This window comes from Aedes albopictus, chromosome 3 (assembly GCF_035046485.1).
Source record: "Aedes albopictus strain Foshan chromosome 3, AalbF5, whole genome shotgun sequence".
Classification (NCBI taxonomy): domain Eukaryota; kingdom Metazoa; phylum Arthropoda; class Insecta; order Diptera; family Culicidae; genus Aedes; species Aedes albopictus.
In genome coordinates, this window is record NC_085138.1 from 137,590,023 (window position 1) to 137,605,172 (window position 15,150).

Genomic DNA, 15,150 nt, shown 5'->3' on the forward strand with positions numbered 1-15,150 from the left:
ATTTTTCTTTCATTTGCATTGCTTCTCTGACTTAACGCCGACCAATTTGTTATGCATGATTAGGCCATATGAATAAAGCTGAGTAAATACTCTTTATAAGTATACTCAGATTCTCTGTGAAGTTTCACAGAGATTATTGCTGCACGGCTTCACATAGATTTAGTAAAGAGTATTGTCTATCCGGTTGGAATCAAGACCGGCATTCAAACAAAAATTGCAATTTTCTTGGTCCACAAGTGTCACAACTGTTGCGCATCTAGTGCGCTGTGTTGCTGACAACAACGGGAAGGATGCGCACTACTTTTGACATGATTAAAAAACGTCGCGAGTTGGGTCGCGTCGCGACTTGATTGTGCGAAGTCCGGTTTGGTGGTGGCCCGACCTAGGGGCAGGACAGATCTAACGAGAGCAAATCTGTGTTCGAGGAGTTGCTCAGAATTCCTCACAGTTCCTCAGAATTTCTCCCATTTATGCCAAAGTGTGATCTGGCACCAATGTCAAACTGCAAAGTGTTGCATGTGCTGAATGAAAATTGCAGTTTTGGGGATGTCTTTCGACAAATTTCGTCGATCATTGCTAAACAGAGTTACTCAGAAATTCTCAGAGTTGCTCTCGTTTGCACAGTGTATTGCCCCAAGGGCCCGACAATACTCAACTTTATACGACCATGTTCATGTTTTCAAATTATTTAAATAATGCAGTCATCACTGGAGGTCGCTTTGGTTCAGTGTATAGATTTTTGTCACATGTGCATCACGATGCATCGCGTTGTCCAAAGTATCTAAATATTTACCAAGGTAAGAGATTCCCGCAAATGTCAAAATCGAGACTCACCAACACATCTGCGTTAGTTATGAAAAGTTGGTGTTTTTACACTAAAATGTCATTATTTCAGCAAAGTTTGTGAAGTTTCATTAGTTTGGATGTTTCTAAAGGCTGAAAAAATATGTTTAGAATCAATAAAAAATATTTTGTAACCGATTTTCAAATGGCGATATTTCCTGTTTTATTGCATGGAGGTCACTTTTAATCCAGTGAGATGCAATTAAATAATTGCTTCTATGATGGGAGTGCTTAACTTCTTAAGAAAGTTTGCTAAATAGTGATGTGCCCATACAAATCAGCGCAAACTTCATAACTATTTTTTGCTTTTTTCCTTTTCTTACAAATCCATGAATATTAGAGGGAATCTCTTACCTTGGTATTTAGATACTTTGCGCGTTGTCGCCTCGCCGTTTGTAGTTTGACAGTTTCCTTTCCACCTCCGTCCGTGCTTCTCACTCAGCTTTCTCTCGTCGAGTGCCATTCGTTCGACATTCACTTTTTGGTGGCCAACAAAGCTTTTTGTTGTTGAAGAATTAAACGTAAAAATAGTGCAGTTTGTTTAAATTAATTGGATCGCATTAACTCCCATTCATTGCAGGGTTGAGTTTTGTACCGTTTTCGTGGAATAGATTCGACCGATCTCGAGCGCGGTTCACGGCATCATGGGAGTTCCGAAGTTCTTCCGCTACATCAGCGAGCGCTATCCGTGCCTGAGCGAGCTGATTCGCGAAAATCAGGTATGTTGGTACCTAATTGCATAAATTCTGGAGAAATTGGTGACTGTTGTGCAATTCACAGTGCTATGAATCAACATAGCGTTCAGGAGAATCGATTGATAGGATTTCTGCGGAAAGGCTTTATAGCTTTTTTGCGGTGGAGGTTGTCCCATTCCTCCCCCTATGATAACCTTTGAAGGACGCAAGTTTTGCTTGTTTTATTTTTGTGCATTTTTTTTCGCAACTGTTTAATGGAAGGAGATGCAATGGCTTGCACCTTGAAAAATAACGATTGGGCGCAATGTCATGAAAAATAGTAAATGAATGTAAAAGCACACTCATGTTTTTATGTTTTCGGATTATGATTCACAATAATATTAACATCCTAAAATGCTCAGCAGCCTTCTTCTTGGTGTAATTGGGACAAAACCTGCTTCTCAGCTTAGTTTTTATGAGTTCCTCAACAGTTATGATATTTTATGCCCAAAGAAGTAAGGCAAATTTCTACTATGGTTGCATTGGAAGCATTCGTAGAAATCCAAAAATAAGTTTAGAAGGAACTTCCAAGGAAGCCCAAAGCTGTACGACCGGATAGCGACTAAAGCTACAAAACAGCATCTTATTGCATAAAACAACTAAAATCGCTCCTTAGCAGAGACAGCTGGCGGACACAGGCATCTTAAACGCATTTTGAAGCGAAGCAGTAGTAACTGGAAGATAGAGGAGCAAAGTAGAATCGAGGAGCTAAAGCTGCAGCTCTTCAGTGCTAATCGGCTCCCGAGAAGGAAGCGAAACGCTCCTGTAGACGGGACAAAAAAGCGTGAGCGGACTCCCTAGCCGACGAAGGCAAGAAAGCCGCAAATCCCAGCGACTTTTGTCTCCTCTATTATGCCTAACGTCGCCATAGTGAGACTAAGCAATGCCCGTGTCTGGACAGCTATTGACCAGTTGAAACGCTGGTTCGGGCACTTTGGAAACCTTTTTCATTGCATCTCATTGCCAGTGTCAACACCGAAGCTCCATAATTGCAGGAGATACCTAGAAACAGCTATCCGTAGCATGAAGTCGAACAGAGTCCCGAGGGTTGATCGCATAGCAGTCGAGATGCTCAAAACTGACCCCATGGTATCTGCACAACTGCTGCATCAATTATTCTGCAACATATGGGAAACCGGCCTGGATGTAAAGCGTCTTAGTTAAGGTACCCAAAAAAGATGATCTGACACTGACTGTATGCGATAATAGGCGGTGCATCATTTTGCTGTGTATCATTTTCAAAGTCCTCTGCAAAAAGATCCTTAACCAGATACAGGAAAAGATTGACGCAACTCTTGGACGGCAGCAAGCAGGATTTCGTGCCGGATCCTGTGTAGACCGGTGTTATGGTGTTCATTGGTTACCAAAAAACATTTCGAAACGAACAGGGAGCCCTCAGGCGCAAGGGTGTCCCGGAGAAAATCATCGGCCTTATTCGAACACAGTACGAGGCATTTACATACATGCAGAGTACTGCACAAAGGTGTCTTTTCCGAGCCCATCCAGACCGTCGCTGGAGTAATGCAAGGATGTGTACTATCACAACTGCTGATTCTCATCGAAATTGCACGGTTTACAATCCCGGGGCCTGACGATCCTCTCCCCCCCCCCTCTCTCTCTTGCGAATCAGCCGCGTAATCGCCAGCTTAGAATAGTACTACTAACCCCAATTCAAGTTGTCAAGCGACCCGTGCCGAGGAATTAGTGATCCAGGGGGTGAAAAAGATGCCTGATCGTTAACGCGGAGCCAGTGGGATACCTGGGCACTCCCCACAGCATTTCGTACCTTACCGCGTTAATGTAGGGCTCTGGTGTGATGGACCTCCTTTCCCGTGCAACTCGTGGGAGTAAAGAATGAAGTCTAATTATAATCAAAAACAAACAACAAGTGCTAGTGGTAGTGGTGAGGCTAATCCCTTCGCAAGAAGTTAAGGAGAAGTGAGGAGTCAGGAGCGGGAAGCTGCGCACTCAGCTCTAGCGTGGGTGCTCCGATCCATTCCCCGGCTAGTCTGCCGGGGGAGATAGTGGACGGATCGTGGTTGATGAGGGCCATCAACCAAAAGTGAGAAGGGGTGTCCGCGATTGAGGTGTCTGAGCAGCAGCTTGGCAAGATCATCGACTTTGTGTCCAAGAAGTCCAACATATGGGGTCACCAGTTAGCCTAGTGGTTAAGGCTATGGATCGCCAATCCGGAGACGGCGGGTTCGATTCCCGTTCCGGTCGGGAAAATTTTCTCGACTCCCTGGGCATAGTGTATCATTGTATTTGCCACACAATGTACAAATTCATGCAATGGCAGGCAAAGAAAGCCCTTCAATTAATAACTGTGGAAGTGCAATTAAGAACACTAAGTTGAAGCGACGCAGGCCTAGTTCCAATGCGAACGTCGAGCCATAAAGAAGAAGAAGAAGAAGAAGTCCAACATAAGTAAGGACCTAAGGCAGCCGTCAGATAGGAACTGTCTGGCGGTGCCCGCAAGGCTAGGAGACTACTAACCCCCCTAGGACGAATGTCGAGCGGAAAAGGAAAAGTAAAAAAGCGCAGGTCGAGGAGATCAGGGACACCAAACCAAGAAGGCTTAGAAGTGTAGGTGTCAAGTGATAGGAAGGCCACGCGTTCGTCATCAAGCAAGACTGAACAGTCTAAGTACTCGGACGTCTTGAAGGCGATGCGTCAAGCTCGTGAATCTGGGAGCCGACGACGCAGCTCGAGTCGGACGGAACATGGCAGTTGAAGGACCTCTCAACCGGCAGAAGAGCAGTTGTCTCAAAGTGGGTTAACAGAATCAAGTGCAACACGGCACACGGGAAGTGGCCCCTCTAAAGCCAATCTCGTCGCTCAAGGATACAGCCAGCAGTATGGGACAAAGTATGATCATGTATTTGGTATGATCAGTTGTTCATCAAACGGACTTCCACACTCGAAGCGCGTGGTTAGAACAATCCAATTGTGTACTGTTCCGTAGTTAGAATAAAATAAACTTTCACCAGTTTAGTTAAGTAGTTATAAATTCAAAAAATCGTATTAAACAATCTTCAGTAATGGCAAAATAGTTTATTTTTTCAAAGCCATATGATCATGATTCAACTTATTAAACTAATCACTTTTATCTTACTTTCCATAACTTCTTGCAGGTGCCAGAGTTCGACAACCTCTACCTGGACATGAACGGTATCATCCACAACTGCTCGCATCCGAATGATTCGGATGTCTTCTTTCGAATAACGGAGGAGAAAATCTTCAGTGACATATTCCATTATCTGGAATTTTTGTTCCGGATGATCCGTCCGCAGAAGCTATTTTTCATCGCAGTCGACGGAGTGGCTCCACGAGCCAAGATGAACCAACAACGGGGACGTCGGTTCCGTTCAGCTCGCGAAGCGCAAGAACAGATGGAAGAAGCACAGAAGAAGGGAGAAGTTCTTCCGACGGAGGCTAGGTTCGATAGCAATTGCATCACGCCAGGTACAAGCTTTATGGTTCGACTCCAGAGAGCGCTGGAACATTTTATTAAGGTAAAAGTTAGCACAAATCCGCTGTGGAAGCACTGTAAGGTGATTCTTAGCGGACACGAGACTCCCGGCGAAGGGGAGCACAAAATTATGGAATACATCAGATATGCAAAGGCTTCGCCGGATTTCGATTCAAATACGCGCCACTGCCTGTATGGCTTGGATGCAGATTTGATCATGCTGGGACTTTGCACTCATGAGAAACATTTTTCTCTACTGAGAGAGGAAGTCAAGTTTGGCAAGAATGATAAGAAATCGAGCATCGTTGAGGAAACTCGATTCTACCTGTTGCACTTGACGTTGATGCGCGAGTACTTGGAACTGGAGTTTGCCCCCGTGCGGGATAAGCTGAAATTTGAGTTCAACATCTACAAACTGATAGACGATTGGGTGCTGATGGGTTACATGGTCGGTAATGATTTCATACCACATCTGCCGCATTTGCATATCAACGAAAACGCGCTACCGACGCTGTTCCAAGCGTACATGGATATTCTGCCTAGTCTGGATGGGTACATCAACGAGGGAGGCATTCTCAACATGCCACGCCTGGAAGTGCTGATGAACCGTCTGGCACGATTCGACAGGGACATATTTCTGGAAAACTACACCGATCTGAAGTACTTCAAATCAAAGAGATCGCACGACGATGTAAGTATGGATGACTTGCTTAAAAACTGGCTTACAAATCATCCGGCATGTACTATTTTAATGACTACCCTCATTTACAATTACTGTAACATTCGTATTTTTTTTTTCAACGTAAATATCATTGCAGACTGAGGCGTTCGACGTGATTGTAGATGACATTAAGGACGACATGGATAGTGATCTTTCGGCATTTATAAAGGCATCGAGTGATATGTTTTCGGACGAAGAGGACGACCTCGAACCACCCGGTGACATCGAGAATGATCCTGAATTCTTCGAGAAGGAATTTAACGCTTATAAGCGAAACTACTATATCACTAAACTGGGCTACCAGGACTATAATGAGTAAGAATTGCGCATTTGATCCTTTGAGTTTATTGCAGATAAAGTCAATTATGGTTCCCTTTCTTTAGGGCAACTCGGGCCGAACAAACCGAATGCTATATTAGGGCTCTCCAATGGACACTGCTCTACTACTATCGTGGTGTCCCATCCTGGGCTTGGTACTACCCGCATCACTACGCTCCGTTCATCAGTGATTTGCAAAATATCAGTAGTCTAAAGCTAGATTTTGAACAGGGAAAACCATTCCTTCCGTTCCAACAGCTGTTGAGCGTACTGCCGAGTGCCAGTAAAGATCACCTGCCCAGTGCTTACCACACGCTGATGACCGATCCGAACAGTCCGGTGGTGGACTACTATCCGGAAAATTTCGAAACCGATCTCAACGGGAAGCAACAAGCGTGGGAAGCGGTGGTCCTCATTCCGTTCATCGACGAAAAGCGCCTACTCAAAGCCATGGAACCGTGCGATGCGTTCCTCACGGATGAGGAAAAACAACGGAACGTTCACGGACCAATGCTCGTATTTCAGTACGATTCCAAGGGCACAGAGTTGCTGCCCGCTTGCTACGGACTGGAAGAGATCGAACAGCTGAAAGTGAAAGAATCGGCAATTTATCGCGATCAGGTGAGTCGTGACCAGCATCAACAGGGTTGTAGTGCCACTAAATGATTGGTTTGGATTTGGTTTCCTTGTTTCAGCTGCACGTTGTCAGCAATAAATTGGTTCTGGGACCCTCAAAAGGTGCCATTCTGGATGGGTACATTAAAGGATTCCCGACCATGAAGCATCTACAATATCACGTAAGTAAAAAAAACTAACAGTTTTTTTCGCTAAAAGCATTTAAGAGAATATAATCGTCATAACTCTTCTCCCACAGGGAATTATTAAAGAAGCACGAGTGAAGGTGTTCAATTTTCCCAGTCGCAACCCCAGCATGGTGGTGGTTATCGACCGTCCGCTGAAGGACAGTGCCAAAACGACGGAAACGTTGGCACGGGAACTGCTCGGACGTATTGTGTTCGTTAGCTGGCCTCATCTGAGCGAGGCCAAGGTGGTGAAGGTAGCCGACGCAAAGCAAATATTCGAGAAAGATCGGGAACCACGGGAGAACAACGAAAAGTTTTTCGACAGCTGTTGCAGGGCCATCGTCGAACAGTGAGTATTTGTAAAAACTAGCTTTAGAAGATCGAGCAGGGCCATAGGCGTAGCCATAAATTCATGCAGGCATTCCTCTAGGATTTTTTCCAGGGATTCCTCCAGGAATTTCACCTGGAAATAAACAAGGAATTCCTTCAGAAATTCTTACAGGATTTCCGCTAGGAATACCTTCTGGAACTATTCCAGGAATTCTTCCTGATTTTCCTCCAGGAATTGCTGTAGGGATTGCTCCGAGAATTCCGCTGAAAATTCCTCCAGGAACTACTTCAGGGATTTTTCCGGGAATTTCTCCAAGGATTCCCCCAGGATTCCTTCAGAAATTCCGTCGAGGATTTCTCCAGAAATTCAGTATTTTATTCAGGAATTTCTCCAGGAACTCCTTCAGGAAATTCTGCACGAATAACCTCAAGAGAAATTTTTCAGGAATTCCTCCAGAAATTTCTCTAGGAATTGATCCAGGAATTGCTCTTGAACATATTTACAGAAAATCTTCTTTTCAGAAATTCTTCAGAAATTTTTCATGGAAGCCTCCAGGCATTTCTCATGAAATTCCTTCATGAATTGCTTCAGGAATTACTCTAAGGATTTTACCACGAAATTCTTCAGTGATTTTCCCAGGGATTCATGCAGAAAATCCTTCGAATATTCCTTCAAAATATCCTCCAGAAGCTCTTCTAAGGATTCCTCCAGCAAATCCTCGCTCAAGAGATTTCTTCAGAAACTCTCCCAGGAAATTTCAGGAGGAATACCTTCAGAAATTTTTCAGGGCCAGGTATTCTTCCAGGAATTCCTCTAGAGATTCTTACATAAATTCAAGGATTCCCCCAGGGATTATTTCAGGAATTCCTTCGGGGATTTCTCCAAGAATTCATCCAGAAATTCCGCTAGAAATCCTACAGGATATTCTAAGTTTTTTTTTTCAGAAATAGAGAAATAGAAATCTCCCAGCATTCCTCTAGAGATTTCATCCAGTAATTCTTTCAAGAATTCTTCAACAGATTCGTCCAGACATTTCATCATTCAGCAATTTTACAAGAATGCCTCTAGGAATTCCTCCAGGCATTCCTCCAGGATTCTATCCAGGCACTTCTCCAGGAACTGCTTTAGGAATTACCTCAGGAATTTCTTCAGGAATTCCTCTAGGAATTTCTCCAGGAATTGCTCCTGGACCTACTTTGGAAATTATGTCAGCCGTTCCTCAAGAGATTCCTCCAGGCGTTTCTCCAGGAATTTCTCCAGAGATACCGTCAGGAATTGCTTCAGGGATTCCTTCAGCAATTTCTCCAGAGATTTTCTCAGGGATTCCTCCAGGAAATTCTTCACTAAATCCTCCAAGGATTCTTCCAGGAAATCCTCAGAAATTTCTTCAGGAATACTCTCAGGACTCTCAGGGATTTTTCCAAGTATTCCTCCAGAGATCCCTTCAGGGATTTCTCCACATATTTCTTCAAGGGTTCTCCCAGGAATTCCTCCAGTAATTCCGCTAGAGATTCCTCCTGGAAATTGTCAAGGGATTTTTTTCAGAAATAGAACTCCTCAGGAGATTCCTCTAGAAATTCACCCAGTAATGCTTTCCAGAATTCTTCTAGAGATTCCTCCAGCAATTCCCACAGGAATACATCTAGGAACTCCTCCATGCATTCCTCCTGGATTTTTCAGGAACTGCTCCAGGAATACCTCCAGGAAATACCTCAGAAATTTCTTCAGGAATTTCTCCAGGAATTGCTCCTGAACATCCTTCAAAAATTCTGTCAGCAATTCCTCCAGAAATTTATACAGGAAATCCTTTCAGGAATTTTTCAGGAATTCCTCCAGACATTCCCCGAGGAGTTCCTCCAGAGATTTCTTCACGAATTTCGCCAGGGATATTCCCAGAGATTCCTCCATTCTCCAGGGGATCCTCCTGAAATTCCTCCAAGGGTTCTTCCAAGAAATCTTCCAGGGACTTCTCAAGGGATTTTCTTAGAAATTTCTCCAGCGTATCCTCATAGAATCCCTCTGGAGATTTCTCCAGGAATTCTTCCAGGGATTGCTTCAAGAATTCACCCAAGAAATTTCTCCAGGAATTCCTGCTGGGTCTCATCCAAGAATTCCTCCAGGATCTCTAGAGATTTTCCCAGAAATTGCTTCTGGGATTCCTTCAGGAGTTCCCTTAAGGATTTCTCCAAGAATTCCTCCAAGGATTCCTTAAGAAATTTCTCTAAGATTCCTCTATAGGAATTCCTCAAGAGATTTCTTCTGAAATTTTTCTAGGGATTCCTCTCAGCATTCCTCCAGGAATTTCTCCAAAATTTCCTCCAAGAAATCTTCCAAATTTCTCTAGGGTTTCCTCCCATAATTTATCTAGGAATTCCTCCAGGTATACTTTCAGAAATTCTTCCTGGGATTCATCCCCTCAAGTGACTTTTTCAGAAATTCCTCTCAGATTCTCTTCAAAAATTCTTTCAGTAGATCCTTCTGAAATTTCAGAAGTTCTTCAATCATCTTTTCAGAAATGTACCAAAGAACTTTCCAGGATTACCTGATGATTTTTTTAGTTATTTCAAGAATTTCTGGAGGAATTCCTCCAGCGAATAGTATTGGAAGATTATTTGAAAAGGAAACAAGGAAATTCTAGGGTAGTCCTCAAAAGAGTTCGTAATTTCCAAAAGAGTTAATCTATAATTTTTTATGAATTTTTTGTAGACATTAACAAAAAAATCAGAGCAAAATAATGCTCGAGTAAATAAAAATCCTTAACCCTTTATAAGGCCGAGAAAACTAGAAGAGTTGTCAACGCATACTATTATGGAAATGATTATATACATGATTACATGTACAAAACAATTTTTGTTTGAAAGAAACTCTCAAAAATCTAGGTGGCAATATAGTTGCCACTGCCCGTTAAGCCCAAAAACGCTGGTGGCAATATAGTTGCCACTGCCCGTTAACCCCAAAAACGAGCTTTTGAGGTTGCAATATAGTTGCCACTGCCCGTTTAGGCCACCAGCGCTGGTGGCAATATTCTTGCCACTGTCCGTTTAGGGTACTTTTCTTCTTTTGACTTCGACAAAAAGCCGGAAAAGAGATTTTAGAGTGGATTGGGGCTTAACCCATAATATAAATTGTGTAGTTCACCTCATGTCAACCCAGAATTTGATTATTTCTTAAAATATTTACCAAATCTATAATTTTACAATAAGTTTGAGCTAATTTTCTTCACGCGGTCAAAATTAGCCATTTTTGAGACTACAAATGGCTCCTAAATTGTTGTTAAAGCTTTGTTTAGTACCAAAAAAATACCAGGCGTTGTTAGTAGTCCCAATTTTGCGTAAACCAAAAAAAAAGTTCGAAATAAATTGTTATAAAACAGAAAAAAATACAAACAGTAGGTGGCAATATAGTTGCCACTGCCTTATAAAGGGTTAATCTTCAAGAAATTGGTCACCGCTACCACCACCACGTTGATTTGTGTAGATCAGGCCTTTTTTAACGTATTGTACAAAAAACAACAGCGTGACTGCTGAAGGGTTAAATAATGCTTTTAGAATATAATGTTATTATTCAATTTCATCGTATTGCGTTTAGTAGTGGGACCATGATTGCCATCCTGTTTATTGAAAACGCATGTTTCTTAGGATGTCCGGCCATTTAGCCTAATGTCGTTAGGCCGGACGCCATTTGGCCGAATGCCATCTGGCCGAATTGGTCGTTTGGCCTAGTTACGAACAAATGAATTCAGAGGAACTTTATGACATTCTAGCTGTTTCTTCAGAAACATTTCTAATAATTCTTCTAATCACAGGCTATTATTTCTAGTTTCACCATTCAGTGATTAGTTGGCACTGCAACTGCAACTATTTTATTAGAGCTCTTCATTCTTCAATTTCAATTTAATTTATTTGTCCAGAATTCAACTTTCTTATACCTACTATTCACATTTACACTTCAGAGATTTGGTTTACCTTTCAACTGACAAAATAATTCAATATGAGACATAAATACACAGAACAAAAATTACTAGCTTCTTTCGGCTATTTTAGGGAAAAGAATGCAAAAAACCCTAGATCTCAGATTATCTTAAAACTAGTATCACAGATGTTGAGGAAGGAGTGTTCCGATGAGCGGATTCGCTGACATCTCACAGGAAGTCCTGAAGGATCTCTTGGGTCCTCCGGGTTGTTTTTTTATTCTTTTGTTATATATTTTTTCTTATATTAGACAAAAGAAGAAGATTCTGCAAACGCTTGAAGTACGTTTCATAACAAAATTATTTCTCTTTTCAGTCACAACAACCGATTGGCGATTGACTTGGGTAAAATCAGCCAATTGGTGCACGTTAAAACGTGCGTCGGAACCGAGTACGTACTTAAAGACAATCGCTACGTACTAAACAAGCTGTGGAACATCGGGGAAACCATGTACCCAGTGCAGGCGGTCGTAACGGATCTCAAGGAAGCGCTGAAAACTCTGAAGCCCTACCAGGAGATTCGAGAGATGTTTCCCGAAAACTGTTTGGTATTTTTGCGGGCAACGCAATGGTATGGAAGTTTGGGCCACGTGCTAGATGTGACCGCAGGGCATAAGCGCATCAAGACACGGTTCGAGATACACGAGGAACCCAATCTGGACAGGGTAGTCGACATAAATGAAGAAGCCAAGAGCCACTACTTGACCATGCAGGACGCTGCATCAATGATAGGAATATCGGCCAATCTTCTGAGCAGACTGTCGTCGACTATCTACATGATGCCTGGGGCCAGACGGTCGATCAACGTGGATGAAAAAGGTAAGATGAACATCGGGTTGCAGCTAAGAATGGTCACGCAGGACATCGAAACGGTTGGATACACCCGGAAGGTGCACAAATCCTGGATGTTTTCGGAAAAAGCAATCGAGTTGATCAAAAGCTACCATGAAAAGGTTCCTAACCTATTTGAGAGATTGGAGCATTTTGGAAAAGGCGATATTCTTTTCGAAGATGAGGTATTTGGAGAACACAAGGAAGAAGTGGGACTGAAACAACTGGTGGCTTGGATCAAGAGTCAGGATCACGCCAAGGCCGAGAAGCGAACTTGTGGTACAAAAACGTTGGAACCCAACGCCGTAGAAGAATTGGTAAAGCTCGTCAACGAACAGACAACCAAACTGCCTACCATGCAGACAATGTTCGTCCATCCCAAGGATCTGTACAAACCGGGTATGAAACAGGCGAGGAGTATCGATCATCAGGCGAATTACGAACTGCTTGATCGCGTGATCATCGCTAGGGATTCTGAAGTCGTTCCCCTGGGATATCGAGGTACGATCATCGGGATACACATGGCCAAGGATCCGAACCCGGTTCGGCAGGAAAGCGTCGTGGCCAAGAGCGACAAATACTTCGATGTGTTGTTCGATAAGGAATTCCCTAATGGTGTTCAGGTTTTTGGTATCCCTGCAACAAAGAATCGTGTCGTGCGGGTTGCCGAAGGAGCCGTGCTGAATATCTCATTCGGAACGGCTGACTTGGAGTACAAACAAGTTGACCCCAGCCAACCCATCATACTTCCGGCGGAAGAGTTCATCAATCGCAATAATCAGCACACCCAACACCAGAGGAAGCACGAGTTGGTCCGGATACATCCTCAAAAACCGACTCCCACGGCGGAATCGATCAAGAAACGTTTGAATGAGCGAATAGAGAAGAAGAATCCCAATAAGGCCTTCATTCTAGCCAATAGGAAACCGTTGGAGGAAACTGTAGCCAGTGATTCCAACTCGCAAACTGCCTGTGATTTCGAGAGACTTTGGCATAAGCTAAGAGAATCATCACAAGTGCCGTCCACATTCGACGATCGCGATATCAAAAGCTTCATATCACCGAAAAACACGGCCCCACATCCACCACCACCGTTCAAAACTGTTACGGATGCTGTGCCGGAGCAGAAGTCTGCTGAAACTAAAACCGGAGAAATGGCGGTGCCGGATCCTTCGGATATGTTGCGAAAAATGCTCAGAATTAACAGTCAGGAGGAGAAGATGATATCTTCCTCCAATGTTCCCAATGGGGGAGTGCCTGTCAATAGAGATAGTGGTACATCAGATAAACCGGTAAGTAGTGAACATTTTGTTTATTTTATATCAGCTTTGATTTGAATTTCCCGATTTTTTTCGACCAAAAACTCTAAAAATTGCGTAAACAAACACGTTTCTGTCGATATGAGGCCTTTTGGGATCCACTCACACATCTTACCACCATTAACAGAAAGCTTGATGTTTGCGCTTTCTGTTGGTGCGACAATAATAAATTAAAAGCTGCCGAAGTCCCTTTTCTCTATTTAAAATTTGAAAAATTATCTTTGTCTATATTTTCTAACACATATTTTTTCCTTCATCGCAGCTTCCTGACATACCCGCAGTTCCGCCGGTAGTCAACATTCCTATGCCAAAGAATTTACCAAAACCACCGTCATCGTGGAGATCGCCCAAAAAGTCGTCGAACGCCGACGATCAACTCATCAAAACGAAGCAACAAACCTCCAGCACAAGCACTACCGCACCGTCGTCAAAGACTCAGCACAGAAATCCAATTCCGAACCATCATTACCCGCACGTACCGCCATCCAATCTGCACCATAATCATCAACCTCTCTATATACCATTTGCACCGTTCAACATTCCGTACAACAACGTATACCCGACGGGTCCACCTGTTCCCACACATCCCAACCAGTTCCATCCGATGCCTCGCTATCAACAAGCTCCGCCACAGGCCCACATACATCAGCAACAGCAGTTGTACAACGCACAGTATTCCAACCACGTGGCACACAATCCAACCAACCTTCGGCAGCGTGGTCCCAAGGGACCGCAAAATCTCAGTTTCAATCGGAACACCCCCGCCGGCACAGGAGCCTTCGTACCGCTGCAGGCCATGATCAAGTCCAAGAATCGCAACAACAACACTACAGCAACGGTGCCACCGCTGCTTTCCAAGCAACCCAATCATCCATCTGCGACGGCTTTCGCACAGAAAAATGCGGAACAAAGGCAAATGGTTGAGCAGAAGCAAGAGGAGATCAAGCAAAGCTTTGCCTCGTTTTTGGCCGACAACAGTAGTAAAGGTAAGGTCGATGAATCTGTGATCAACCCCGACAAGCAACCGCTCGTACCCTCGGGGACCACATCAACTAGTGATAAATTGGATTCGAATATGTGTGAAAGTGATTCAAAGGTGAGTCTGGTGGTTCTCCAAGGTTTGAAGCTTTCTACGACTTACTAATACTGTCCTTTTCTTTCCAGTTAAATGAGGCTACTTCGCCCATTGTTGTAGCGCCACCCAAACAGCGACAAATGAGAATCGCTGCCAACTTTTCACAGGCGGAATAAAAGTCCCATCCGGTTTTTATTTCCTATCGGCATGTCACAAACTAGCGAGATTATCTTTTTACAGTTAAGACTAAACAATTGTTTGACAGACCACCACCATGTCTGTATGGTTTTTTTTTTCAAGTATGTTTATCATTGCCGTGCACGAGGCAGAGACGTATCTTGTGTGGGCAAAAACATCCGCCAATGTTCCAAATAACAAACAATAAACCAAAATTGAACTTCATAGGCTTGTCAGTCTTTATTTCATGTCTTCGAAATTTTATTGAAATTCTTAACCGTGAACCAATTGCAAATCGCGGTAGAAAAAGATAACTTACCTCTCGGTGCGTGGAACTGTCGATATCTTAACTATATTGGGAGCACCCGCATACTCGACGACCTTCCGTTTGTATCTCGTTGGCAGCAGCTCGCTGATGTAGTGTACGGTTTGGGTAAAAAATGGCCCTAATGCCAAAGGAGGGTTAAGGACCTGGGGTTCGGCATCGTAGTGCAGATGGAGGTGTGTAGCACAGGATCCATGGTACCATCAGGGCATTTGGTAACCAGATTCCGCT

The 15,150-nt window shown here is 43.4% G+C and overlaps 1 protein-coding gene across 1 annotated transcript; it reads left to right on the forward strand.

Moving 5' to 3' along the window:
* Positions 1-1,227: 1,227 nt before the first annotated feature.
* LOC109401047 (5'-3' exoribonuclease 1) lies at positions 1,228-14,819 on the forward strand. The gene is made up of 10 exons (XM_029879537.1): positions 1,228-1,364; positions 1,424-1,562; positions 4,712-5,740; positions 5,868-6,085; positions 6,154-6,709; positions 6,784-6,885; positions 6,963-7,240; positions 11,509-13,315; positions 13,605-14,438; positions 14,507-14,819. The coding sequence occupies exons 2-10, from the start codon at positions 1,488-1,490 to the stop codon at positions 14,591-14,593; spliced, it is 4,986 nt and encodes a 1,661-aa protein (XP_029735397.1). The 5' UTR covers positions 1,228-1,364; positions 1,424-1,487; the 3' UTR covers positions 14,594-14,819.
* Positions 14,820-15,150: the final 331 nt, after the last annotated feature.

Bases quoted from the DNA above. Each gene is read 5' to 3' on its own strand.
- LOC109401047 (XM_029879537.1), top strand. From the start codon at position 1,488: ATGGGAGTTCCGAAGTTCTTCCGCTACATCAGCGAGCGCTATCCGTGC. The intron at 6,086-6,153 runs GTAAGAATTGCG...CCCTTTCTTTAG, and splicing joins GGCTACCAGGACTATAATGA to GGCAACTCGGGCCGAACAAA. The intron at 6,886-6,962 runs GTAAGTAAAAAA...CTTCTCCCACAG, and splicing joins TGAAGCATCTACAATATCAC to GGAATTATTAAAGAAGCACG.